The 27498-nt window shown below is 45.8% G+C and overlaps 1 protein-coding gene across 1 annotated transcript in view; it reads right to left on the reverse strand.

Annotated features, from left to right (window-relative positions):
* MSN (moesin) overlaps positions 1-27498 on the reverse strand; it is a 66745-nt gene that overhangs the window by 18502 nt on the left and 20745 nt on the right. The window contains exon 2 of the mRNA XM_007447849.1: positions 5339-5422. Within this exon, the coding sequence (XP_007447911.1) occupies positions 5339-5422 (84 nt within the window). The remainder of the gene's footprint in view (positions 1-5338; positions 5423-27498) is intronic.

The following is a 27498-nucleotide window of genomic DNA, read 5'->3' on the forward strand; positions in this document are numbered from 1 at the left end:
AAAGAGATTTGCCTCTGAGAAAATCCTCACTAATTACCAGGAGCATCTGGATGAAAGCAAGAACTCCCTTTTGCCTCTCTTTTGCATGTGAAGGCTACTTACGTCTGAGGTCTGGGGAGGGGAGAGGAGATTATGTCAATTCTGGAAACCAAAGCCCCCCTCCTCATATCCCTTATGCATCTATCTGAGTAAATAAACTAGTGACATAAGCAGTCACTTCAGAAGCCCAGAGCAGGATTGGGAAGCAAGGCTTGAGCCTCAAGAGGAAAACTGCATGAGAAATTATGTGCAAAACTGCACCAATGCCCAAACACCTGAGGCCCACTGAGATCCCATTACAGGCTTGGCAGCAGCTGCATCAGCCACCCACCTGAAAGCAAATCAGTGCACAGCTGGAAAATTCCAGGAGGGCTGCCACCATCGCTGCTTCTGCTACCCCACACTGCCTGTGCCCAAGTGGCCACCTGCTCTGTAATACAGAACCCGTTCAGCTAGGGTTCTAAGTTTAGGGACCAAACTTTGTTCTTAGAATGGAAACAGGCAAATAAAGAGGAGGTCACAGAGGACACAGCTGACAAAAGGCACTGGGAAAATTGCAAATGCTATAAGCTTTGGTTCAAGCCACTATACTACTTCCTAGCTATCTGACCTTAAACAGGTATTTTCCCCTCTCCAAGCCTCAGTTCATCATCTATAAGATGGGGATACTATTATTATAATAATAGATATTAGTTATTTTATAAAACAAAAATGGTAAAAAAGAGAAGAAGGGATTGCTGCCTTCAATGCAGAGTCAACAAATCCTAAGGCCTTCACTGAGCCAGAAAAGCATCCTGATTTCATGGCTCCCTTATCTGAACTCCCAGGGGAAATTCCACCCACTTATTTAGCCCTTAATAAGAATAAGCAACATTAGAATGCCTGCTATGCACCAGGCACTTTACTTACTCAAGGATTAAATAAGACTACAAAATCTCTAAGATTAGTGTGATTACTATTTTACTGAGGAAAGTAAAGTCCTAAGAGGCTAAACAAGCCATCCAAGGTCACACGGCTGAATAGCAGGACAGAATTTGAACCCAAGGCTGACACCAAATCCCGTGCTCTATATACCACCTCTATACACAACCTGAGCCTCAAGGGTGTTTGTTTCATTCAATGTGAGAGGACAGTTGCATGTACTTTTCTCTGTTTCCATAGGTGAGTAACTCCAAGTTCCTTAAAGACAGAGAGGGTGTTTGATAGGTCTAGAGATTCTCCTAGAGATTCTCCTAGAGACACAGTAGACCTTCAGTCAATACTGAATCAGTCAATGAACAGATGAATGAATGGATGGATGCTCTGAGATTTCACCTTTCTTCTAGAGGTCAGAACCTTAAGTGGAGGGGGCAGGTAGAGCTAGAATAGAGCTAGAGCTAGAGACCATGGCTGAGGAGGAGCCAGGCAGAGGGTTCTTAAAGTGGAACTTATTATGACAGCACTGCCCCTTAGTGGCACCTAGGTAATCAAGAGCCCTCGGAAGAACCTCACGCTTTAGAAATGGGGCTAAGTGACAAAATCACTGTAACAAAATGTGTTCTCTCTCCTCCCTAACTGTGAACACACTCACAAGAAGGAACAAAAGCAAACGGGAAGAACTATGGGCCCCACTTCCCTTTCCCACCAGGCCTTGTAACTCCTCAAGCTATGGCTTCCCATTGTTGCCTGTTATTTATCGCTGGTGCCAAGGAGGGTGCTTCCTCTCCAGTCAGCTTCCTCTCTGGTCATCAGCCAGACAACTGCTGGATTCCAGGATGGCCCCAGAGCTTCTGTCAATTCCTCCCAAGGAGTCCAGCTCCTTCCTCCTAGGCCCCTGATCTCCCTGAATGATGGATCTCAGTCAGACAGAATGGACTTCCTTCCTTATGCCTCATCAACTTAGAGAGGGAAGAAGGGAAGAGATCAAATCCCCCAGTGGCCTGTGAACACGCACCTCTGAGGATTTCCATCCAGACCAGCCTTGGCCCCGAGAGTACCAGATGCTCAATTCTGTGTCAGAGTTGAAATTTTTTTTTCCTGTAATTTTCACCTATGGGATCCCAGCTCTGCTCCTTCTGACCTCACAGAACATGACTGCCCCCTCCTTCCTACAACAGCCCCTCAGTGATCTCAAGACAGAGAATACATCTTCCCTTGAGTCTTCTCCAAGCCAAACAGGCTCATTCACCCCAAACAGAGTAGCACAGTAGGGAAAAGTATAGTTTTTACAGTCAGAGCTATATTTGAAACTCTGTATCACAATTTACTAACTACATAACCTAGAGTGTGTTGTTTCACCTCTCATAGGCAGGGTCACTACAAGGATTCAAACAAGGTTAGTCCATAGTAGGTACTGACTAAATCATATTTCTCAAAACAACACTGATCTTCCTGGTGGGAAATCATGAATTTCCTGGTTTCCTCCCTTTCCTCTCCCCAAGCAGTATGAAAGATTCAAGTCTCTCAAGGGCTTTTTTGGGGAAGCAGTAGCTTTCAGAACTAGCACACCAATCTGGCCAGGGCTCCCTACCAACTGGGCTTCCCTCAGAACCACACCCACAGTACGCAAACCAAACCAACACTAACAAAGAACTATCCGGCCCTGTGGCTTTTCAAAGTTAATAAACCCCTTTGTTCAAGTATTTTTCTGCTCTAGGCTCTAAATTATGCCTTCTTCACCCTCCACAGCAACGCCCTCCAATGCAAATGGACAAAGCCCCCAGTGTTGAAGGCAGGGAACAGTGTCATTTGTTTGAGAGAGGTGGGGTATAGAACCAGGGCTCTGGGAAGGCATCTGGGTAGAGGCCAAGGGAGTCTCTGGTACCCAGCTGGACTATAAAATCCACATTGGCTGATACTCCCCTCTCTACAGCTGCTGCCCAGAATGATACTGCTGTCTGAAGCAAAGGGCCCAACAGCCTACCTACGGTAATGGACACCTTCTCCCTTTTGTCCCAGAGACAGTAGAAGCCTATCTAGGAAGAGCTGTGCCCCCCGCCAGGTATCCTTCCCCTTCCCACCCCCTGGCATATGCCAATTACAGATCATACTCAAGTGAAGCATTTCCCTCCTTTTTACAGAAAGGGGTCATCTGAAATCCAAATAGTGGGGTTAGAAATGGGAAAGAAAAGATATGGAATACAGAAATAAATGCCACAGATAAATTTCTGAGAGATAACCAGATTTGAGATATCAGTTAGACAGTGTACAGATGGGGAAACTGAGGCCCAAAGAGGGGAAAGTTTTGTGTATCAGGAGAGTTAGTGGTAGAGCCAGGCCTAAGGCTCCAAATTTCCAACTTTCTATCCAGTGCCCTTTCGACTTCACCAGGCTGTCCCTTGAAAAGCTTTCCAGTATAAAACCTGCATGCAAAGGGAGAATGCAAAACCTTAATGTAATCAAAATGCATTCAGTCATTCCAGACTAGCATTGCAATCACTTGTGAACTATGTGAATGTCAGCACATTAATTGTAGTAAATGTGTGTTTAAATGTTCCTCTGACTAATTTGTCTTTTGTAAATTAAATATCAGTGACTACCTTTCACCATTCGATACAAAACAAACTCCAGAGAAGAAGCAAGTTCTAGCTAGATCCAAAGTTAGATATGCTGAGGATCTTCAAGCCCATCTCCCAACTCTAGCTGATTAATGAGACAAGAAGTGTCGCAGCATTTGGAAGCTATCATTTATTACATCTCTACTACATGGCAGATGCTTCACATAACACTCACTTCTCTATTTATATTTTCTTATTGCCTTTCTCCCCTATTTCTAATTTATCCTTTTGTATAATTATAAACCACCGTAACAAGTTTTCTGAGTAGCAAGTGAGATACAAATAACCTACTCTTTCATAACCTCACAAGAAGCCTTTGAGGTAGGTATTAGACCCACTTTTGGGGGACAGGGCCAGGAGAGGAATGAGACTACCAACCCAGAAAGGTTCAATAATTTTCCCAAGGCCTAGCTACGAATCTGAAGATTTTGTTTCCCCATCTGTAAAATGGGGCCAGTACTAATTCCTGCATTCATTGGGCCTTGTGATAGTCAAATGATATGGTACACAAAATGTCTGTCACGGTACCTGACATACTGTAAGCCCTGGACAAATGTTAACTTTCATCTGTAATAGCCATAGACAACAATTTTCCCACTCTACCACATGACATCAGGGACTCAGGAGACATGCCCAAGCTGTCCTCACATTTCTAGGCATATTTTCCTTCCTTTTACATAGAGATCTGAATGGAAAACAGCCTTGCACCATCCCCATCTCCATCCTCTCCCCTCACCAGTCAGGAGTATTCATAGTAACAGAATGATCTCATTTGAATATAATCTCCTTCTTCCTTTCCCTTCCCAACTCTGGGTAAGCTCTCAGACAGCAGAGGTACTCAGAGAGCAAAGGAGAAAGGGAAGCCAAGAGGGCCTGGAAAATCCATTAAGGGGACATGCGGTCCCAACATCCAGGACAATGTTAGACCCCCACCTCACCAGAGGCAGGTGTGGAAATAGGATAATGGCCCACCTGGAGGGATTCCAATCTCTGGAAATGGGAACCCCATTTTTACTCCTAGAAGTCTGGTCACAGATGGCACACTCCTTTGGCCCCCGGAGGGTCTTTGAATGCTAACAGATTCTGTGGCCCCCACATGCCTATTATATAGTACATCCCTTTTGACAATGATGATTCACAGCAAAGGAACACCCCTTGGATTGGAGATGGGAATGACCACTTCAGCATTATCTCCATGGCATGATTACAGGAGCTGAGGTATCCTCCTATTGCATTCATCACCCCCAGCGGTATCCTAAGTCCCAATATTCCTTGAGGGAAATGTACATAGAGCACACTACTTCAGGGAGAATATGTTGGTTTCCTTCTAGGAAGAAAAAACAATGTGACAGAGGCCATGTTGTAGTGACAAGAACATGGGGTTCAAAATACCATCCAGATACCAGCTGAGTGCAATTAAGTTATTTAATTTCTGAGCGTCATCATCAAAATAGAGATCACTTACATCTTTCAGAGTTGAGAGAAAGGCTCTGCATGCTGACATTTTAAAAGCATCTAGCACAGTCATATCCTACTCACTTCTCTTTTCTCCCATGTTCAGCACCAAGGATAGGATTAATCGGGGCCATCAAGGTGTAGGCTGCCAAAGTTAAACTTTGCCTCCTTTGTTATTAAGGCTGAGGCCAGCCTTTGTTTTGACCTATCCTGGAGGAGTGAGTATTAGAGATTCCCCAAAAGTGGGTATTATGGTGGAAGCTATTGGGAGAAGTGGGGGGCTAAGGAGCAACAAGTCCCTCCCTTACCTGGTCAAACAGCTGCTTGCCAGTGGTGTTGGGCTGAATGGCAAATTCCAGCTCTGCGTCCATGGTGGTCACACGCACATTGATCTAGGATGAGATCAAAGGAGGCAAGTTAGTTGTCTGGCTCTATGCTCAGCAGAGCCTGGGACAAGTCTCTGTTCAACCATAGGAGAGGGAACTAAGATGCAAGAACCTAAGACATTTAGATACTGATGTGAAGGAAGGGAGACTATTATTGAAACAAACAATAACCTAGCCCCTGCTCCCAACCAGTTTACTGAAGACAAAAAACCCCATAGCTACAGGGCAATGCTTACCAAGGGACAAACAAATGAATGCAAATCAACCTACTATCAAGAGGAAACAAGTGTTGACTGTACTTCTTCCACCTACACCAGCCAGCTGCAAGCCCATAGCGTTCTCTGCCCACCTCTGATCTATAGCCTCGATTATCTACAGCACTGATCTTTGCAGAGGCAAGTTAAGGGCAGGATAAAGAACACTGCCTTCTAAGCCTAGCATCATAACTGGTTCACTCTACAACCTTGGATAAGTCTTATCCCCTTCCTGGGCCTTAGTTCCCCTCATCTGTACAAGGGCAGAAGTGCAGGGGGTGGAGGTTGTCAATTACACTAGGCAATCTCCAACAACCATTTCAGTGCTGACGTCTATGGTTCTATATACTGACTTACATTGTTAACACTTCCTGTATTTATGTCTCACTGGTCTCCCTAGGCTCAAGAGAGGAAAGGGGCCTCAACAGAGATAGGTGTGGGCAGCACAGAGGTGCTTGACTTCCCAAAGCCAAGTCAGCAGAGAGAAAAGGAACAGGGACAGGCCCTGATGGAAACACACAGTATTTCACAGGCACTAGAAAAAGTACCCTCTACCTTTAAGAAGAGATCCCCTAGCCAAAGTCAATGATAGCTGAAATTTCATCAATAGAGATATGTTCCTTTGGCTGAAAGCTTGGTGGTGGTGGTAATAGTATTAATAGCAACAATAAGCAGCAGCTTTCATGTATGCAGACTTATTAGTCACTAGGCACTTTATATGCACTACCCCATTTAATATCAACAATCACCCTGTGAAGTAGAGAGTATTATCTCCACAGTGGGGATGAAGACTTAGATATTTGCCTAAAGTCACATCACTAGTAAGTGGGGAAGACAGGGTTTGAATTCAGATCTAAGTCCAAGCCTCACAATTTAAACCAATACGCCAAACTCCTCTTACACCAAAGTGTAAAATGTCTCCATTAAAAGAAATCAAAGATTAAGTGTTTTTTGTTGTTGTTGGACATTTTGCTTAAGTAACCTATATGGTATAGCCACAAGATGGCTTGTTACATGGTCATATAAAATATTCATAAAGACTATTTCATGCCCAAGGCAAATACTTCAGTAATATTAAGTAAGGAAGACTAAGCAACAAGATTTCATGAGCTCAACTTTGTAAAAAGTATGCCTACAGAGGTTATTGGAACCATACCCAAGTGTTAGTCAGTCTTGGTTTTTGGGTAGTGATCTTATGAGTGCATTCTCCCTTCTTTAAATTAAAAAAAAACTAATCTACATTTTCTAATATGCTCATATATTATTTATACTATTGGGAGGGAACTAAAAATAGAATTGCCAAAGATACAAATCCCCACGGAGTGGGTAAGACATAAGGCCTTATCAGTCTTTGACACCTATGGGCCCTTCCTGAGCACAGGGGTCAGCTAGCAGGGAAGAGAGGGCCAGACAGCAATTTTGCCAGCTAAACAATTCTGATGAGGACCAGGCCTGGGGAACAATTTTGTAAATAAATCTCACCAGGGAGCCAAGGAGGAAATCTATTTCAGGATTGACAATGGGACAGGAAAGGCCATGAAGGCAGGAACAAGTAAGGCAAGTACCCCAGTGGGAGACAACGGGCAGGGTTAGCCACTTTGACTCAGTGTTACCTAGGCTTCCTGCCAATACAGTGACCTCCATAGAATAGGCCCTCATAAGGTAGGGGGAATGAGGCCCAAAGGGCTGGAATTTGGCCTCAACATCTAGCCTTAAATCACACTTGAGGTGAGTCAGGGGAGCCCTCAAAACACCAATGACTTGATAGGGATAGGGAAGAGTAGAAAAGGGACAGTGGCCCTTTTAGTGCATTGAGAAATTTCATTCTCACCTCAAGGTTTCTGTCTTAATTAGAGTTACCTCTCTAGTATCCAAGACAGAGTGGGTACTCACAAGATACTGGCTAAATGAACAGAACTAAGCAAGGGGATATAAGAGATAGATATAACATAGTATACAGAATCAGAGGTGGGAACATTTTACATCTTGACATTTTTGTGCCATGGACCTTTCCAAGCAGTTTAGTGCAGTCTATGGACCTCCTTCTCAGAATATTTGTAAATGCATGAAATAAAGTAGATACAAAGAGACCAATTATATTGAAATAGTTATCAAAGTTTAATATGTACTTCTTTATTATATTATATATTTACCTAACACTGGGTCTTATTAATTATTACTACTGTAATTTCAACTTTGTCTTCGGCATAAATGATATTTTGAGAACTCTATAATCAGTAAATCGTGATACAAAAGTATCTTAGATTTCCACTGGTGACAAAGTCATAGGTACTAACTTTTTTTTGGGGCCTACATGCATAATTGAAAGAGGGGCTAAATTTCAGTGAGACGTTAGTGAAATCAAATATGTAATTTTCCTCCATCCAACTTCATAGATCCTTCCCACTTCAAATAATACCCATGGACTTCACAGAGGCTCAAGGACTCCAGGTTAAGGAGCTTCCTATAAATTTATTTCAGTTTACCCAATATTAATGGAATAGTATGTTTAAAGAACTATGGTTGCAGTAGAGCTACAGGACCAGTCCTTGACCCCAAGGTACTTACTGAATAACAGGAAAATTATAATATACAAGGGAAACCCTGAGAAGTGCCATACCAGAACAGAAGAAACCTTTTGTGGAAATACGGAACCATAGTTCAAAGTGGTATTTGCACTGGTCTCTAAGGATAACCTGGATTTTGAAAAAGGGAGAGTGTGGGAATTGGGGGGGAGAGCACACAAATGCCCTAGGTAGAGAAAGAAATACGTGCAACGGCCCAAAAGGAGACAGAGATAAAAGCATGCAGGTCTATACTGCTGAACTGAATGAATAAGCATTTTCAGAACTCTAATGGAAAAGTGATTAATTCATAAAAGTGCTAACAAAAGATCAAGATAAAAAAAAATTAATTACATGGGACTGAGTGAACTGATGAGGATGATTATAATTTTTGTGACTTTCTGTTTGAATTAAAAAAAAACACATTTGTAAATAAAAAAAAAAAAAAAAAGCATGCAGGTCTCCTCCAGGGTAAATGAGGCCTGCAAGGTGAAGAGTGGGCAGAGAGGCCAGGAAGGTAGGTGGAAGGCCTTGAAGAATATGCTAGAAAGCTGGGCCTTAATCTTGTTGAGATTGGCCAGCCACCCTGAAGGTTCTGAGCAGGGTGGGGCAGAATCAGAACAGGGCTTTTTAGAAGAAAGCACCCAGGGAGGACACCGAGGAAAGGGGTGGGGCTCTAGGGAACATTCCACAGCTAGGAGTTCCCTTTATTTTTTTTTTAAGATTTATTTTTTATTTATTTATTTATTTTATTTATTTTTGGCTGTGTTGGATCTTAGTTGTAGCACGCGGGTTCGTTGGGGCATGCGGGATCTTTCATTGCGGTGCACGGGCTTTTCTCTAGTTGTGGCATGTGAATTTTCTATCTCTAGTTGTGGCGCGCAGGCTCCAGGGCGCGTGGGCTCTGTAGTTGTGGCGTGTGGGTTCCAGAGTGCATGAGCTCTGTAGTTTGCGGCACACAGGCTCTCTAGTTGAGGTGAAGGAGCTCAGTAGTTGTGGCACATGGGCTCAGTTGCCCCGCAGCATGTGGGATCTTAGTTGCCTGACCAGGGATCAAACCTGTGTCCCCTGCATTGGAAGGCGGATTCTTTACCACTGGACCACCAAGGAAGTCCCAGGAGTTCCCTTTAATTCACACTACTGGGAAGAATTTTCAAAGGAAATTCAGTGTCTCTTGCAGATCATGTCAATCACAGTTCATACCAATCTATCATCTTCAGGGGCTGGCCCACAAGTCCAAATATTTAACTTAAATATTTGGTAAATAAATGTTTCTTAAATAAATCAACTGATAGAAAAGAACTCAGCCTGGGTTAGGAATAAGCATGTCAGAGAGGCTAGTACTGTACAGCTTCCTCCCTCCTAATACAGCATCGCCCCAGAACAAGGGCTCTCCCCAAATCTGAAGCTGTCCAGCTGAAACCAAACTGGAACCTACTTCTCTAAAATCTCTGCTCAGAATTTCTGTCATTCCACTGTGGCTGCTTCTTGAGGGAAAGCAGCCTGTGGTTTCCTGAACTTCACTGTGGAGACAAATAATCTTAGGTTTAAAAAAATTGGAAAGAAAAGCAAACACAAAGGGACTTCTCTTCTTGCCATCACTTACCTCAGAAGAAAATGTGAGTCATGAAGACAGGGTCATGGGTCTGTGTTCTCCTTTTTTTCTGTGTCAGAGGTAGGGGGTAGTAAGGGTAATAGCATGACTGGGGCTGAAGGTGATAGGTATAGGGCAGGATTGTTGATCAAAGAATATCCCTTGTCTTCCTTAAGAGTAATCTGAGACCCAAATGTATACAAGGAGCTGCAGGCTCAGACCCACTGCCACACAGGGCCCACTGGATGCTCACCCTAGTGGGCAACCACTGCCTTCCTTTTGGGCCTGGCCTCTTCAATCTCAATGAGGAAAAGAGGGCAGTCTAGTTTGAGAGGCAAGAACTTGAAAATAAAGCCTCCAAAGTCAGCAGAAAGTTCCCAGGCAGGCCCTCGGCTCAGCAGGAGTGGAGGAGCTGGCCTGGGTGGAGTAGCATTTCAAGATGTGGTCCCCAACAGAGAACTAACGCCCTGTCTAAGCCTGTCCTTGAAAACTGTGTCTCTGGAGAACATTTAGAGTTTAAAGAACAAAAAAAGTCTGGGTGTGGTGGGGGGGTGACACCCTCTCATACACCCTAGCCCTCCCACCCCTAGCGCAAGAACAATAAATCCACTGTTATTTATTGAACAATTGAACACAGACACTTCCCACACCAAGCCTTTCATTGGACACTAACAAGCCCATGTCAGTGGTCTGTCATCCAAAGCCCTCAACAAACTGGGATCTCTCCTGTGTCCCCAGTTGGCTGGCCTAAGAAACAAAATAACCAGGCCACATGCTACCTCTGCCTTGGCTGCAACAGCTGGGGTACTTTGCTCTCTGGACCTGATCAGCTTCAAATAAGGGACCCTCTCTTCCCCTAGGGCCAGGAGCACCCAGATGAGCAGTAGCTGGGCCACAGTGAGGAGATCAGGGCAAAGTGTCCTCTTACTCACCCCTGTCACTGAACTACAAGATGGCTCTTTCCTAGAAAGGAATTTGGGGGAGATACAGGACAAAGCAGAGTCGAATAATCACAAGTGGCTTGTCTGAAGCATGGACCTGTACACAGAAGGCAAATGGCATTACCAGCCCCACACCATGGATAAGGAAATTGACGAGCATAAAGGCAGGTAACAGAAGGATGGAAATGAACACTTACTGTATAGCAACTATGTGCCAAGCCCCTTCACTTACAGTTTCACTTAACATCACTGAAACCACATTTACTCAGCCAGCAAGTGGTGAAGACAAGTCTTCTGGACATTCCCAGAGCACCATCCTTGACTCCACCTACCTCTCCAGTAACGCTGATTTCACTGCTGACTTCAGACACCACCTTGGCAACTATTTTGGCTAAGGCCCAAACACTTTAGCATAGGAAGCCTGGGCACATCTGGGAAGCACTGCTTGGGAAGGCCCCCTTGCCAGGGCAGAGCTTATGAGTCAGCCCAGTTGGGGCTGAGCTCAATGACATCACCCATCACCTGCCACCCCACCATTCTCTTCAAAGGCCCAACTCCTCTGGGCTTTCAGTGGCACTGCTTCTGTGGAGAAGGCAAAGGTAAGTGTAGGAGGGTGGCCAGAGGCAGGACAAGCCCTACCAGGGTAACCCCAGAACTTCAGTCTCTTCCCTGGGCAGAGAGCAATCACCACAGTGTCACTCAAACTGCCTATCCCCATTATTTAGGATCTAGCACCCACCACTTCCTGCTTCCAGAACTGGGGCCAGGGCACGGCAGGGCAGGGCAGGGCCTGGTCTGTCTTGCCTCTTGGGATGACAGTACTGCCTCAAGCAGCTGTTTTCCATAAGGGGTAAAACAAGGGTTGCTTTGAATCTCTAGCCTAGGAGGCATTCTCCCCCTCCCCCTTCCCCTCCTCCTCCTCCACTGACTCACTTCCCTGCAACTCAGTCTCTTCCCTGTGGACTTGGAAGTGGTACCTGGTACAGTTATCTGTTCTGACCTCTTCCTGCCCATTTCCAGACCCTTAATACAGCTGGCAAGACCTGCCTAGGGTTAACCCTTCCTATGCCTGTGCTTTTTCCCAGTAGGTTCTAGAAAGGAGACCACACCCAACCCCATGCACACCCATACCTTTAATGGGTCAGCAGTAATTCTTTAATCACTCCAACTGCTGCAAAGGGCATGGGAGACAAGGGTCCCCTTTCACTTGCTTTGTCCTAGTCCTGCCTTCCAAAAGCTCCCTGAGAAGCATTTCAACTGGGAGACAAGGGCATATTGGATACTGGGTGTTACTCCTCCAGTTATATACTTAGAGAAGTAACCCCAAACAAAACTAACCCCTCTTAGCAATGAGAATATAACTACATTGTCACTATAGGAGGAGAGCTCAGGACAGAGAACAAAGCTGAAAAGGTCAAAGGTCAGAAACAGTGAGGTTACCTTAGTAAGCTACAGCTTCCCCATTAATCCAGCCTTAATTGCACAGCCTTTTGCTCAAACTCAGACTGAGGTAGATTCCCCCTCTTCTTCTCAATACATGAAGGTCAGGAAGGAAACTAGCTCCTTATCATTTATACCTAACTGCAGGACTTATTTTCAAAATCAGCTCAGCCAAACCATATCCCAGGAGCAAACACCACCCACTCCCCTATCCCCCACCCCAGAACATCTCTCCTTCCAAGGCACAGGGGACTGCCCCACAAGCTCCTTAGCATAGCCATTCCTCTTTAAATTTCCTCAAGATTTCAATCCACTCATCCTAGAATCTCATCTGGCACCTCCAGAATAAACCCTTCTGAACTTCTCATCCCTATTCTCCAAAAGAATAAATAATCCAGAATCCCCAACTATCAGACCTGAAAGGAACCTTAGAGATCACTTGATTCAAACTCTGCAATATACAGCTCGGGAAACTGAGGTCCAAGGAAGGGGAAGCACTGGCCCAGGGTCACACAGCTGCTGGACAGTGTGAGAGCAAGGATTAAAAATCTGGCTCTTGAACCACTAGCCATAATAAGCAATAGAAACATCCTAGCACTTGGAAAACAGGAGACATGCCAGGCTGTTGAGCTGGAAAGACTATATGGAGGAGGCAAGACCAGCTTGCTTCCATGAAAAACTCCAAGCTGACACCAAATGGAAGTCTAGTTTATGACAGAGGGCAAGCCTAACTTTAAGGCTCCGATACATTCACCATCACCCATTCTAGGGAGACTAAACCTTTTATAACAGCATGGAAGGAAACTCAAAGATCCCTTGTTTCTAGGACAGTTTCTTTTGCAAAAACTTGGATAGCAACTGATTGGGAAGGTCCCTGGCAGCAGTCACAGCCAAGACCCAAGCTGGAGGTTGGGACAGGGTGGGGAGGTACAGAGAGGGTGGAGACGGCACAGCAAGGAAAGAGGCAGGGAATTTGAGGAACGGATTTATATCTAGATAGCCAAGAACAACAGATTCTTCAATTCTCATAAAACTTTGAAGCTGCCGAAATAAAAGGAAAGAGGGTCCATCATTAATAAAATAAGTCTCTCAAATGGGTTAAGCCCCTCTCTGGGGCCCCACCCAGCTGGGCTTCAGTCTCTAGCATCAGTTTCCTGCTTGACCCAGCTTCCCACCTACAAGTTTCACAGGAAGTATTTATAGACTGGAAACACAGACCATTTGCAGCTGCCTGGAGACACCAGTTCTGCCCAGAGCACCAGAAGAGGGCTCTACTTTCTGTGCTCAAGAACACATCACAGCGACCTCCAGCATCCCAGCTCTGAAAGGCACTGGAGATGATCTAAGCCTCAGCTTGGGTTCCATCCATTACTCATGGGACTTCTGCCCTGTCCTGTGCTCCTCGGTATTAAAATTGCTGAAGCCAGGATCAGTCAACTATGCAGGAGCAAGGGGAGGCTTCCAGGGTAAATCAAAAAGCTGTTTTCTAAACTTATGGTTACCAGCGGGGAAAGGGAGGAAGGGATAAATTGGGAGATTGGGATTGGCATATATACACTACTACATGTAAAATAGATAACTAATACGGACCTACTGTATAGCACAGGGAACTCTACTCAATACTCTGTAGTGACCTATATGGGAAAAGAATCTATAAAAGAGTGGATATATGTATATGTATGACTGATTCACTTTGCTGTACACCTGAAACTAACATAACATTGTAAATCAACTATACTCCAATAAAAATTGAAAAAAAAAAGCAGCTCTGTTTTCAACTCCAGAGCTAAGCTAAGGTCAGCTTCCTGCCAACGTTGCTGGTAAGCCAACAGCCAAACCTGGTATCTGGGGAACTCACAAAATTGCAGCCCTCGTCCCAGAAATAATGGTCTCAGTTCTTTGAGGAACAAATCATGGTATAGCAGAAAGAGGCTCTGGAGTCTCTCTGACCTTCCTCTTTCTGAAACTCAGTTTTCTAATCTATAAAATGGGTCTAATAACATCAACCTCACAACAGGGTTACTGGGAGATTTAAGTTAAAATAACAGACATGAAAGTACTTGGTATATCATAAGTAGAATGTGATGATTACTAACCCCTCCTTTTTTAGCCATATTATTACAAATATTCTACCTCTCTGAAATGATTTAAAACAAAAACCTGTTCGACTGCACCTAAGAGCTATGGATTGCCCAAGAAGACCTCCAGAGAGCCCTTCTAGCATAAAGGACTCTTTGACTGTGGGGGCAAACTCTAAAAATGTGATTAGATTTCTACTTGGTTACACAGTTTGAAGCCATGCACATCAGGTAGACACACACACATCCTTGCATTATTTTAAATGTTTTCTCTCTTGGAAGGGATGGGGATTTCCCCCAAGAAGCAGAGCCCTGAGGGGAGGCAGAATACAACAGAGTACCTATGCTACCTTGTCCTTTTAAAGGCTGCCTGATCTTCTTTCCTCGTTCTAGGCTCTGCCTTGCCATTTTCTTCAAACATGTCCCATCAATATATACAAGTTCCCAACCCTTCAACACAACACACTAAGACATCCAAAGTCCTTCAGCTGTTATCCAGAAAAATCACAAACTTTTAAAAATACAGATTCCCTGGCTTCATCCACAAAGATCATGATTTATTATTATGTAAGAAGCAGGGCCTGGGCATCAGAAGTTAAGAGCTTCAGATGATTCCAAGGCCCAGCCAGGTTTGGGAACCTCTGGCATGGAATACAGCCTCTCATGTGCTGGTGTTAATACGGCCAGAGGGGAAACAAAGCCAAGTAGAGAGCAGTAACTACAGGGACATCTAGGCCGGTTAGCCTAGTGAATGGCTCTCCAGAGTTGAATGCAGCTCACCTCCACAAAAGATCAGGAATGCAGTCAGTCCTGCTACTGCCCCCAAAGCCCTCTGCAACCTGGTCTCTTTATTTGTAAAGTAGGGCAGGAATTATCCTTGCCCCTCCCTACCTAGTATCATCACTTCCCACCACCACAGACACTATTATGTACTAAAGTAATTTCTCTCTTGTAGGAGGAACATAGATTTGTAGTCTAAAAACCTGAGGGCAGCATCCAGCTCTGCCAATAACAAGCCATGATCTCTCAATCATCCTATCTGTAAAATGGGCATAATGACATCCACCTGGCAGACAGTTGTGCAGCGGTAATGTGGTGTTTCCCAAACTTAACTGTTGGGAATCATTTGGGGCAGTAGTTTAAAAACCCAGATTCCAGGACTCCACTCCAAGCTTACTGAAACAAACTCTCCAGAGGAGGAGCTTGGGAAGCAGTAGCTTTGTCCCAAGTGATTCTTACCCTCTGGGAAGTTTAAAGAAACATCACCTGGCACAGATGCTGTTGAGATGAAATGAGAGGTCCGACCAGAGCTCCAGTCCTCCAAAATGCTTCCTGGCCCAGAGACCCTCATAGCAGGAACCTTTAGGTTAGAACCCAGCAGAGGACGCTCTGCAGGCAGAAGAGGGAGGAGAAAGCTTTGGAATTCCAATCAGAAAGCTAAGTGCAGGACTTCCCTGGTGGTCCCGTGGTTAAGAATCCGCCTTCCAATGCAGGGGACATGGGGTTCCATTCCTGGTCGGGGAACTAAGATCCCACATGCCCCCAGGCAACTAAACCTGCAGGCTGCAACTACAGAAAAGCCCGCTTCGAAGACCCAGCTCAGCCAAAAAAAAAGGAAGACAGCTAAGTGCTTTCTGAAATGACCATACCCTCAGGCCACTGTCCAGAGCCTTCCATTATCTTCCCATCTAGTTAAGAATTAGACAGTGGGAGGAAACAACTGGTGCAAATACCTCAGCAGCCAAAACACATTGATCAAAATACTCTAATTAGGGGCTTCCCTGGTGGCGCAGTGGTTGAGAGTCCGCCTGCCGATGCAGGGGATACGGTTCGTGACCCGGTCCGGGAAGATCCCACATGCCGCGGAGCGACTGGGCCTGTGAGCTATGGCCGCTGAGCCTGCGCGTCCGGAGCCTGTGCTCCGCAACGGGAGAGACCACAAGGGTGAGAGGCCCGCGTACCGTGCAAAAAATAATAATAATAATACTCTAATTAGGGCCCCAATCAAAATCTTGTCAAGTTCTCTGCCCCTTAAACACTTTCTCTTGGGAGAACTTTCAGGCAAGAAGCAGACCTTAAATGATACTCTCTCCTTCCTGGATGCTCTGGGAACTTGGGGAAGAGAAAAGACATGGTGAGAGGGTCTTGCATTTGCATATAGATGTGAACAGATTGAGGGTGGGAGTGAGCCTGGGACTCTAAAATAGGTGTGATTAATAACAGTGCACTGGAACCAGCTCGTACTAGAGCTGATCATGTGCCACTCTGTACAACTCCTCCTTCAAAGACCTTGTATTGGTAGTTTGAAATTGGCCATGGTGAGAGTATTTACACCACAGGGATTAGTAAACAGTTCAAATCATGGCTTCACCAGAGAGTTTGTTGTGAAACATTTACCAGCACATGAAACACACGTGAAGTAAGCCACATTTAGGCCCATTTTACAAATGAGGAAACTGATCTCAATGAAGGGAAGCAACTGCCATCTTTTAGTTGCATGATCTTGGCCAAGAACCAGGTCTGTCCAACTAGCAACAAATCCCAGGCTCTTCCTACCAGCACCCCAGGGCAGTAGGAAGCCCTCATCAACAAAAAGGGAGCTGACCCAAAGGGCTCCTCCATCAACTAACATCCAAAGGGCACCTAAGTGCACCTGGTGTACCACCAAGGAAAGCAAGAGGTAAAGAGCCCAGGACTAAGACATGAGGGCAACAAGAGACAGTTTCATCCCCACCAGAGGAGAGAGGCTGGAGTGGAGCAGGGAATGGGTTGGAAAGCCCCAAAGGAAACCACAGCACTTTCTTAAGGTCTCTTTACAAATACATGATGGAGAGTGTGGGTCCTGGAAGGAAGCCCTGGGGGCACTGCAAGTCCCTAGATCTCTTGAAGCATCAGTTTTCCTGAAAGTAAAATGGGAGTAACAATGCCTACCTCACAGATTGTTGTGAGGACAGCATTATCTCCTTTACTCATAGGAAAGGACCTGGCTTGGCACCTAGCATGTATTAGATGTTTGATACATTTTAGTTCCTTTCTCCTGAAACCTCATTATCCAATCCAAGACCTCTGGCTCACCCTTATACAATAAAAATCCTAACCCCATGTGCACAGTGCTTTACACTTTAAAAGACACTGTCCACATGCATTCTCTCACTGAACTCAACTCTGTATGAAAGGCAGAGCAGAGATGAGCACCATTTTATAGACAGGAAAAATGGAAGCTCAGTGAGGTAAACGGCAATTTGCTCAAATGTGAAGGAGACAGGACTAGAACCCAGGTCTCCTCAACTACTAGCAAGTACACTGTTCTTTGCCCTTCCAGGTTTCGCTTATTTAAGGCTGCAAGAGAGTCCTTCCAAAGGCTTACTTGCTATCATTTATTTCATCCAAGAAACCTAGTGGCCTCTGGCCTCTAGCTCTGTCTAAGGGTGCTACAAGAGGGGCTCTCCTTGGGATGGGAGAAGATCAAGGCAGCACAGGGTGGGAACAGTCTTTCTTGTAGTGGAAGGAGCCACACCAGTAGTTGGAAGCAACCAGCCATAAACAGTGGACCAGTAACCTTGAGATAGTCCCTTCCCCCTCTAGGTTGGAGTGTCCCTAACTGTACTGGGTAGGTCTTGATCAGTGGTTTTCAGTTTTATTACTTTTTTAAGCAGCTTCCTGCCTCTTCATTCTACCAAACAGAAAATCTCATGAAATTTCAGGATATAAAGTACATAAAAGTAGAATTGTTCTGGTCGAAGGATGGCTACAGCTCCCCAGGCAGCTTGGCCAAATACAGTTTGCAAACCACTGGACTAGCAGCTTGGGGGAAGGGAGGGAGCTCCAGTTCTAACCTTGTAAAATTCTACTCATCTTAACTCTGCTGATTCCTTAGAGGACTTAAAGACTCCCTGGGGCTCAGTTTACCCATCTATGGTATGAGGTGATTGGACCAGTTAGTCTCTAAAAGCCCTTTTTTGCCTTGTGATTCTAGGAAAAGGGAGCCCCAGCAATCCCCGTGGTGGAGAACTGTGATGAGAGACCAACAAGAGCAAAGCCTCATCCCTACGCCCAGAAAGTCCCTCTGCCTCTGATGACTCTGAACTTAACTCTACAGTCAGTTCCTCAAGCGCTGGCAGCTGGTCGGGTGGGCAGACAGGCAGGAAGGCGGGCGCCCCACCCTCCCTTGCACAGGAAGCTAGCTACATCCTCTTTTCCCCACCCCAGGCAGCACATCTCCAAAGGTCCCCAGAAGAAGTAGTGGGGGTGGGGAAAAGAAGAGGATGGGGCCTGAAAGGAAACTGAACATGCAAATCACCTTAGTGTTCTAGGCAGCCATCTGTTAAGAGGGGAGTGATTGGGGCCTGGGGATAAGCAACAAAACAACCCCATTCTCTACTGGGGTACAGCTCCCCGGACAAAACCTTGCCAAAATGGCCTATGGCTGCAGAAGTCACAAGGCATGGGCTGATACAGCGGGCAGCCTGGGCCCACCCACTCCTTGCCACTGAGTTTCTCCAACCTGAAGAGCTGGGCCTCATTCACAGGTGTTTACAGTTCTTTCTTAGAGTAAGAACACAGACATGCCATGGGTGGGTGGGTGTACACGAGTTAACACTCGAGAATAGAGGGGCTCTTCACGCCTCTCAAAGCCAAGGAGGCAGGCACCAACCCACATGGCCACACTACCAGCCCACTTTCCCGCGCCCGCCCCCATACCCTGTGACTGGGCCCCAGCCCTCCCCACATCCTGTTCTCGGAGAACACGTGGCTGCCTGGGGAAAGATAATGTCATTACCACACTTCCCCTCGCTGGAGGAGGCGTTCCTTGACTGGGGAGGGAGCTAGAGTAACCTGCTTGATCAAGCTGAAAAATCTGCAGTAATCTCCCAGTTTCACAGACAGGGACAGGAAGGGTGACCAGCTAACCACTGGAGCACCTTCCACACTGGAGGACCCATGCCTAGAGAAAGATGGTGATGGTCCAAAGTACTTCTGGAAAAATGAATTTTCTGAGAAAACACAAACTGGCCACTTCTCCTATATTTGGAAACTGAAAGAAAACATGCCAATGCTCTTCCTTGATTAATGAACCAGGAGATGCAAAAATACAGTAAACGGGGCTTCCCTGGTGGCGCAGTGGTTGAGAGTCCGCCTGCCAATGCAGGGGACACGGGATCACTGAAGTCTCACTACACATGGGTTTTAGATGCCAGTATCAGCATTTCTGCTAAAGCAACATGATTTGCACAGGGTCTTAATGGGCCTAGAGTGGCTTTGGCCACTGGATAAAAGAAAATGACTTCAGACCAATAGGAACAGCTCCCCCAACAAGATCAGAGGAAGGGATGGTGAGGGGGTACCACAGTCTGAGCCCACTCATTGTTCAATTTCCCTTCACTCCTCTCTGACCAGCTGACGCCCTGGATCCCCCCTTGTCTTCCCTTCCCAGACTATAAGTAGCAAAGAATGCAGTTGAACATTCCATCTGAATATTCAGGGAGGGCCTCCTCATTCATTCAGGGTGAGAAATCAGAAGGCAGATGCCATTCCACAGCACTGCCTCACTAAGTGCAGACCTTCAGTGCAGCATAATCCCAGGCTAGATTTATATGGGAGACCTTGACTGACTACCCCTAAACAAGTCGTCCCCAGTCCCAACCAGCCTGCTGCTCTCTGACACCTAATCTTGCAGCCCAATTTAACTCTTGCCCCCATCAAGGAACAAGGTTTGTCATATAGGCCTTAAGAAAATACCAACTCTTAGCACCTGCCTCCAGTGGATGTGCTGAAGCCTTAAGAGTGGCATCTGGCATCACACCTGCCCTAGGTATCTCTGTTTGTAGCCACAGTCTTCATTTTTGTCACAGTAACCTTCCTGGAAGCAGAGGTATAGAGAGCCCAAATAATGTCCTTGAGCTCTGTGGATCTATGATTGTTTTGGAAAAGTCCTAGGGCAGGGTGAGGGGGGCAGTCAGTAAAAGAACAGGGACATGACATCCAGCTTATTAATTTTGGTCCCTATGTAGATTAACATAACTTCTTTAAATGCTGGCTCTGTATTTTTTGAGCTGATAAAGCCACATCTTGCCCTCCAAACCACAAGCTCAGCTACTAATTTACTGAGACCAGTAAAAACTGTTGAACCTATCCAACCAACAATACCAGAGTTTTTAGCACCCCTACCACCAGAAACTTACAATCTTTGTATCCCCTAATGGTAAGGTTGAGCATGCATGAAACCACTCACTCCCAACACATACACACATCAGAGTTCTTCGGGTAGGGTAAGAAGCGCCCACACCCTAACTTTGGTTTAGTTTCTTTCCATAGCAGCAGGAAAGAGGCCCACCAGAATCTCTATAGAAATTACCCGGCAGCCTCTCTTACGGCCCAGGCAATAGATATTGTTCCACAATCCAAAGTGAGTCCTAAAATTGTACTACAATTCTAATAAGACCTAGAAAAGCAAACAGGGCCACCTCTTACCTACCTCAGGTTTTTCAGAAAGGACCTCTAACCCTGACACAGTCACATATATACACATGCTTGCTTCACACACCACTATGGACCAGGCCTTGAGATGATTCTAATGCTTGCAAATGTGCATTGTGAAAGTGAGTGAGCAAGCGTGTGAGAGTGTTTTTGTTGGGGAGGGGTTGCAAGTTCATGGGGAATTACCGTGCTGTACAGCAAGAGCAGTGATAGAGGTAATCAGAGGAAACTGTGGAAACATAAAGGGGCACCCAGGCCATAATGGAGAAGGCAGAAGGGCAGGTTTCTAGAGAAAGAGCAGACCTGTCCTGAATGACAAATAATATTTTCACAGGAAAAAGATGTTAAAGGGAAAGGGAAGCTCATGGTATTCCAGGTAGACAAATAGCCTGTACAAGGACACAGAGTGTAGGCCCTTCAAATGCCACAGGAAAATATACAATATGTGAAATCCCTCCCAAAAGTACAAAGTTAAGTATCAAGTCCTCCTTTCCCAGCTCTCTGACCCTCTTGCCAGAAACTATCAGAAGAAAATACATTAGAGAGCTTTCCACCACCACAGTATTAAACACCAGCTCATCAGATGTGGGGGAGAGGCATGCCACAGGCAGAGACAGAAATCCCTGAAGACAAAGCCAGACAAGGTGGCCTAGTATACAAGATATAGGTAGGAAGCTGGTTCTATTCCACACAGCCTCACTGAGGTACCAGCTTAGCTTAATGAGCACTCCCTACCCTAGCTTCCACAAACCTTGGGGGAACCACTCTCCAGATCTTGAGGGATCCTACTACAACCCACTTTCAGTCCATACGGAAAACCTGTCTACCCACAGGTAGACCTGGAAGGGTGACCAGACTAAGATCCCCCTGCACCCTACCCTACCCCCACCCCACACACACACGAAGTGAAAGCTACCAGCACAGCAAGGGCTTGGGGTGGGCCTCAGCTATGGCTGCCTAGCTTCTGCAAAGGGGTGGGGACCCAATGATTTCACAAACTGTTTTGCTTTCTTGAGTAAGGGTTCCTCTAACCATTGTCTCCTCTGCACATTCTCTCTTCTTCCCATCCCAAACCATCCTGTCTAACCTGGGTCTCATAATACCCAACTCCCTCATCTTGGGACTTTCAAGGCTCCCCAGAGCTGGGGTTCTTCTTCACAGAGCAACAGACTCACCCACACAAATTCTTGGACTGTTTCCCCTCAACGGGCTGCAGTGGAAGGTAGTGCAGTGCAGGGAGCCCATTTACAAATTAGAGGAAAAGCCTAACTAGGGTACTAAAATTCTTTGATCTCAAATACTTAAAGACGGCAAAGTACAATGAAAGAAATTAAGAGAAAAGGGGCTTTTATCAAGCACCTTCAATATGCCAGGCACCCTTCTAGGTATACTTTCATGCTCATGCGCTCTTTTCTCTCTCATAAATTCCAAGGAAGTGGGTGTCATTTTTTATCTCCATTTTAAAGATGGAAAACTAAGATTCAGAAGGTTAAATACCTTACCCAAGGTCATGCAGCTATAAATAATGGTTGAAAATAATACTACAGGGGCTTCCCTGGTGGCACAGTGGTTAAGAATCCGCCTGCCAATACAGCAGACACAGGTTCAAGCCCTGGTCCAGGAAGATCCCACATGCCGGAGCAACTAAGCCCGTGTGCCACAACTACTGAGCCTGCACTCTAGAGCCCACGAGCCACAACTACTGAGCCTGCATGCCACAACTACTGAGCCCACACGCCACAACTACTGAAGCCCACGCGCCTAGAGCCTGTGCTCCACAACAAGAAAAGCCACCACAATGAGAAGCCCATGCACCACAACAAAGAGTAGCCCCCGCTCGCCACAACTAGAAAAAGCCCACGTGCAGCAACGAAGACCCAACGCAGCCAAAAATAAATAATTTTTTTAAAAAAGAAAATAATTCTACATAATTGACCCACTTAATTTATCTTATGGCTACCATCTACCATCTTCCTTTCTCTCAAGTCACCTTGAACAATGCCGACCAGACACTGGCCCAAAGAAGTCAGGAGAAAAACCTGAGGCAACTCTACTTGCAATGCTAACCATTAATTGTTGCCTTAAAACCATTTAAGCTAGCCTCACTCACTATTCACAAACATGCTTCAGTCCCTAAGGGTAGAAACATCTTTACACATTCCACAAGTCTTCTATACTTTTGGGCGTAGAGGTATAGGGCTTTGGGGACAGAAAGGAAGGGGAGAGGAGGAACAGCCCTGGTCACCCCTCAGGAAGCTCAGTGGTTGAGTCTCCCAGGCCTAGTAGCCTAGAGTTGGGTGGGTATCTACAATCCTAGGTGTGTTTGGGGAAGGGTGGGGACAGCAGAGGAGAAAAGAGAAAGCATTCCAAAGCATATCTAGTACAACACCTCTTATAATCCTGGCTTTTCCAGGAGAATGACTCAGCCTTGGCACCATACTCTCTCTGTTACAGGATTCCCAGGAACTCGGCAAGAATGGGCATGGGTGACCAAATAGGCATATACCCACATAAACACACAACAGTTAACAAAATGCAAACCTCCAGAACACTGGATGTAAGGGCTCCAGATAGAGGTGAGAATGCCTCCCTGTCTGGGTAAAAGCTACGCTCTAATATCAACCCTACAACAAACGGTCTCTGTATCTTATTCCAAAAGTACCCAGGATTCCTTCTGTTCAAGCACAGTCTGGAAAGAACACAAAGGAGGCACCTTCTCAAAAAGCCAGGATTGATTTTAGGAGGCTCAGCAAAGCCAAGGATGAAGTGCTCAGGGAGGAGCAGGAAGAGTCAGCCCCTGCTCCAGAATCCCCTGTTGAACACAGCTTTGGATTTTTGTGATTTTGTTTTCAAATCTCCCTAATTACCATCAACAGGAGCTGCTTACTTATCAGATTTGGGGCCATCTGAGATGAAAAGCTAAGTCTTACACAGGAACAGTGAGCTGGAGGACAGCATCATCTATCGGGTTCTTTCCCCTCCAAGAAGGATACAATTCTAATTCTAACCCCCAGTGACTATGACACCAAGTACACACCAGAAGGAGACAAAGTGGTTTGGTTAGTTAGTAACCAACACAGAAGGGACTAGCTACAAACATCCCAATCATAAATCAGGAGTCAAAGGCCTACCATGTGCCTGGCTCAGGAAAGAGGAACCATGAGTTTATAAGAAATTGGTACATAATAGGGACTTTCCTGGTGGTCCAGTGGTTAAGAATCCACCTTCCAATGTAGGGGACGCGAGTTCGATCCCTGGTCAGGGACCTAAGATCCCACATGCCGCAGGGCAACTAAGCCTGCGCGCTCAAGAGCCCATGTGCCACAACTAGAGAAGCCCGCGTGCCGCAACGAAGAACCCACATGCCACAATGAAAGATCCCGCATGCCACAACGAAGATCCTGCATGCATCAACTAAGACCCAACACAGCCAAATAAATAAATATTTTTTTTAAAAAAGGATTTCGGAATCTTAAAAAGAAAAAGAAATTGGTATATGATAACTTGGTAGTGTAAAGCATAGATTACCAGGGGTTGGCAAACTGTTTCTATGGGCCACATACGGTCTCTGTTGCATATTCCTTTTTTCTTTTTAACAATGCTTTTAAAATATGAAATCTATTCTTACAATACATACAAAATCAGGCCTCGCGGGAAAGTTTGCTAATTGCTAGACTAGGCTAGTAACTCCATTCACTATCTGCAAGGTCTCAAACCTGGACCAATAGCACTCTTCACATTCTACTTTCCATAGAAGATGGGCAGCAAGAGGCTTATCTGAAAGTTAACCAAAGAAAACTGGACCAGACCATCATACACAGTAGCCTATTCCCTTCCTAAGTAAAGGCAGTGGGGGAAAAAAAGGTAATAAGCTTAGACCACTAACCATCTATTCCCCAAAGGCTCATTCAGATACCAGAAAGGCCCTGGGCCAAGCTGACCCCCCCCCCCAATAGCAGGCCCCAGACCAAAGGCTGAATCAAGGATTGTGGGGCCCCTAGGCCTCTGGCTCAAACCCCCAGCCTTGAAGAGCAAGAGGCATGCATGAAGAAGAAAGAAGGGCACCTTCCCAGCCAGCCTATTAAGGGCTAAAGAAACAAAGGGACATATGTGGCTTGTTTCCCTCCCTATCCCCTTAGAAAACATTTGGAAAATAAAAGAAAATCAAGTTGGAGCTGCCAAACTCAGCGGGAGGGACAGCTAAGAATGAAACTAATGCCAACCACAAAGCTCCAAGGCTAAAGACCTCCATTAGTGGCCAACACTGCACACAAGCCTTTCTCCTCTGGACGAGGTCTAGGATCTTCAGGATCCAGTTAGCACTTCTCTCACAAGGAAGTGGTGAAAAGAAACAACCATTCATGAGTGCCCACCTTCTAACCTCCCACTTCATGCCCTGGCTCCTCATACTTGCCCCTCCTGTAGAAAAAGAAAAAAAGAAAAAAAAAACATATGTGCGAAAGTATGTGTACTCTAAAAGTCAACTACTACTAAGAACTGTGGGCTTCTGGATACAAGGGATATACCAACAGCTAATGCTCAGATGCAGCCCTTTCCTCCTCCCTACCTTTCAGATTCTTCCCCCAGGAGACAGAAGGCTTCTAGGGAATCTAGCCTGACTCAAGGGAGGGAACAGGAGAAGAGATGACTTCAAATCAATTCATCAGCTATTGAGCACCTGCAAAGTGTGGGGCAGGGTGCTGGGCACTGAGAATACAGAGATTATGACAAGCCCCTACTTCAAAGGGTTCCCCATCACTACTAAGTGAAAAGATGTAATTATTGGATCCCAAAGAATGCAGTGTGTGCTATATCCACCCTGAAGCTCCCAGTCACCTTTCTCTTCAAATAAAAAGTTCCTTTGGAGGCTGGTAGGAGAAAAGAAACCAAGATACCCTCTTAGCACTGCCTGGTTCTCCACACTAAGCACCTTCTTGTGCTCCTGGGAAGACTGGGAGCAAAGCCCTCTTTCCAATCATAAAAGGAATTTATTCTCTAATTGGGGTGCCACATACGAAACAGTGGGAAATAATAAAAGACCACACTGTGATATGGTGCCAGGGCTTATGAGAGAGCTTGGGGTACTCTGAAAGTACAGGAGCAGCAAGGGCTGGGACCTAGTCAGATGTAAAGACCATCCAGCTGAAGCAGGAAGTGGAGAATCAGCAGTCTTCAGTTCCAAAGCACCTTGCCTTGGACACAAGGCAGGGTCCCAGCCCAGCATTTCTATATGGAACTGAGGAATGAAGTCACCAGGTCCTTGGGCTCTTACTCACCAGCTCCCTGTAATGTTCCCACCAACTGAATGTCTTGGTGTCCACAGCATTACTCACTTTCTATCCTGTCCTATCCTTTCTCTCCCACCACCACTGGTATGCACATGCCTAGCCAGTGAACTTGAGCTCTAAAGAGAGCTGCTAACCTCCCTGGGGTCCAGTTAGTTTCTGTGAACCTCACCCCTTCCTCTAGTACTTGAGGTGGGGAGTGGTGCATAACTCCCATCTCATCCAGGCCCAATAACCAAGTTTAGAGGATGCTCAATTGAGCTGTCTGGGCCACCTTTACTTCCAGCTACGAATGGAGTGGAAACAGCCCTAGACAAAATCTCAGCTCAGCTTAGCTATATTCATGCTGTGTTGGCATGGGCATGGGCCTCCGTTTCTTAGGCTCAGTTTTCTCAGATGTAACATGGAGAGGCTTCAGTTAGGGATGTAGTTATCAACCTGGCCCAAAATTAGAATATCCTGTGGGAGCTCTTAAAAAATACTGATGCCCAAAGCCCTAAGCCAAAACATGAATCAGAGTCTACAACATGCTTCCACAAGCTGGCCAAGACCAACTAACTGTATAGGCAAGCTGGACTTCCCCAATGGATCAGAAGGCTGTTCCCATGCAGAACTCAACACCCTACTATAAGAAGGGCAGCCCTAACAGTTAAACTCCACCTTCATTCTAGCCCTTAGGGCCACTAGGGTCATGAGTTCAAATTTCCCCCTTTTCCCAACCTTGCTTCAAATCCACAAGAAAAGAATTCAAATGCATCAGCACTAGTAAATTCAACCTCACATGCTTTGACATTAAGCAAGCATTATGATTTTTCCTTCTTCTAAAAGACCAGGCTTATCTGCCATTACAAACTGGGTTTCTCCATTGCCACATCTGGTCTCCATGGCCCAACTTTAAGGACCTCACACTCTACACAACGGGAATGGTGACAAGAGACAGCTGTTCCTCCTGCTTCCACAGCCTTTGACTGCTCTAGTGACACATTGCTTAGTGACAGTGTCACATTCCTGAGGGCTTACCAACTACTTGTGACCAGGAACTATCTGGCCAGAGACTACACTAAACTGTCTACACGTCATGATGTCATCCTATTGCCTGTTTCTGGGGGGCTGCCCAAGTACTACCTTTCCAGAGCACCTCTTCCTTCCTTACCCAGTTCAGGCCAGGTCTGACTCTTGCCATCCTTGCCTGCCCAACCGTCTACCCAATTATGCTCCATAACATTTCCAAGGCCTTTCTATGAAGGGTTCTCCTCTAAGGCCAGATGTAGCTGATCACTCCCAACCTCTCAGAGCTGGCAGAGTTGCCATTTGGCCCAGTATCTCACAGAATGAGAACATTTCTGAGATGTGTGCCACAATCCCCCTACCCAAGGTGGGGCAGACCAGCCTCCATTGTTGAGGGAATGTAACATCTCTGAATAAATCACAGACTTGAGGAGCAGGAAT

Source organism: Lipotes vexillifer, unplaced genomic scaffold (assembly GCF_000442215.2).
Source record: "Lipotes vexillifer unplaced genomic scaffold, Lipotes_vexillifer_v1.1 scaffold346, whole genome shotgun sequence".
In the NCBI taxonomy this organism is placed as follows: Eukaryota; Metazoa; Chordata; class Mammalia; order Artiodactyla; family Lipotidae; genus Lipotes; species Lipotes vexillifer.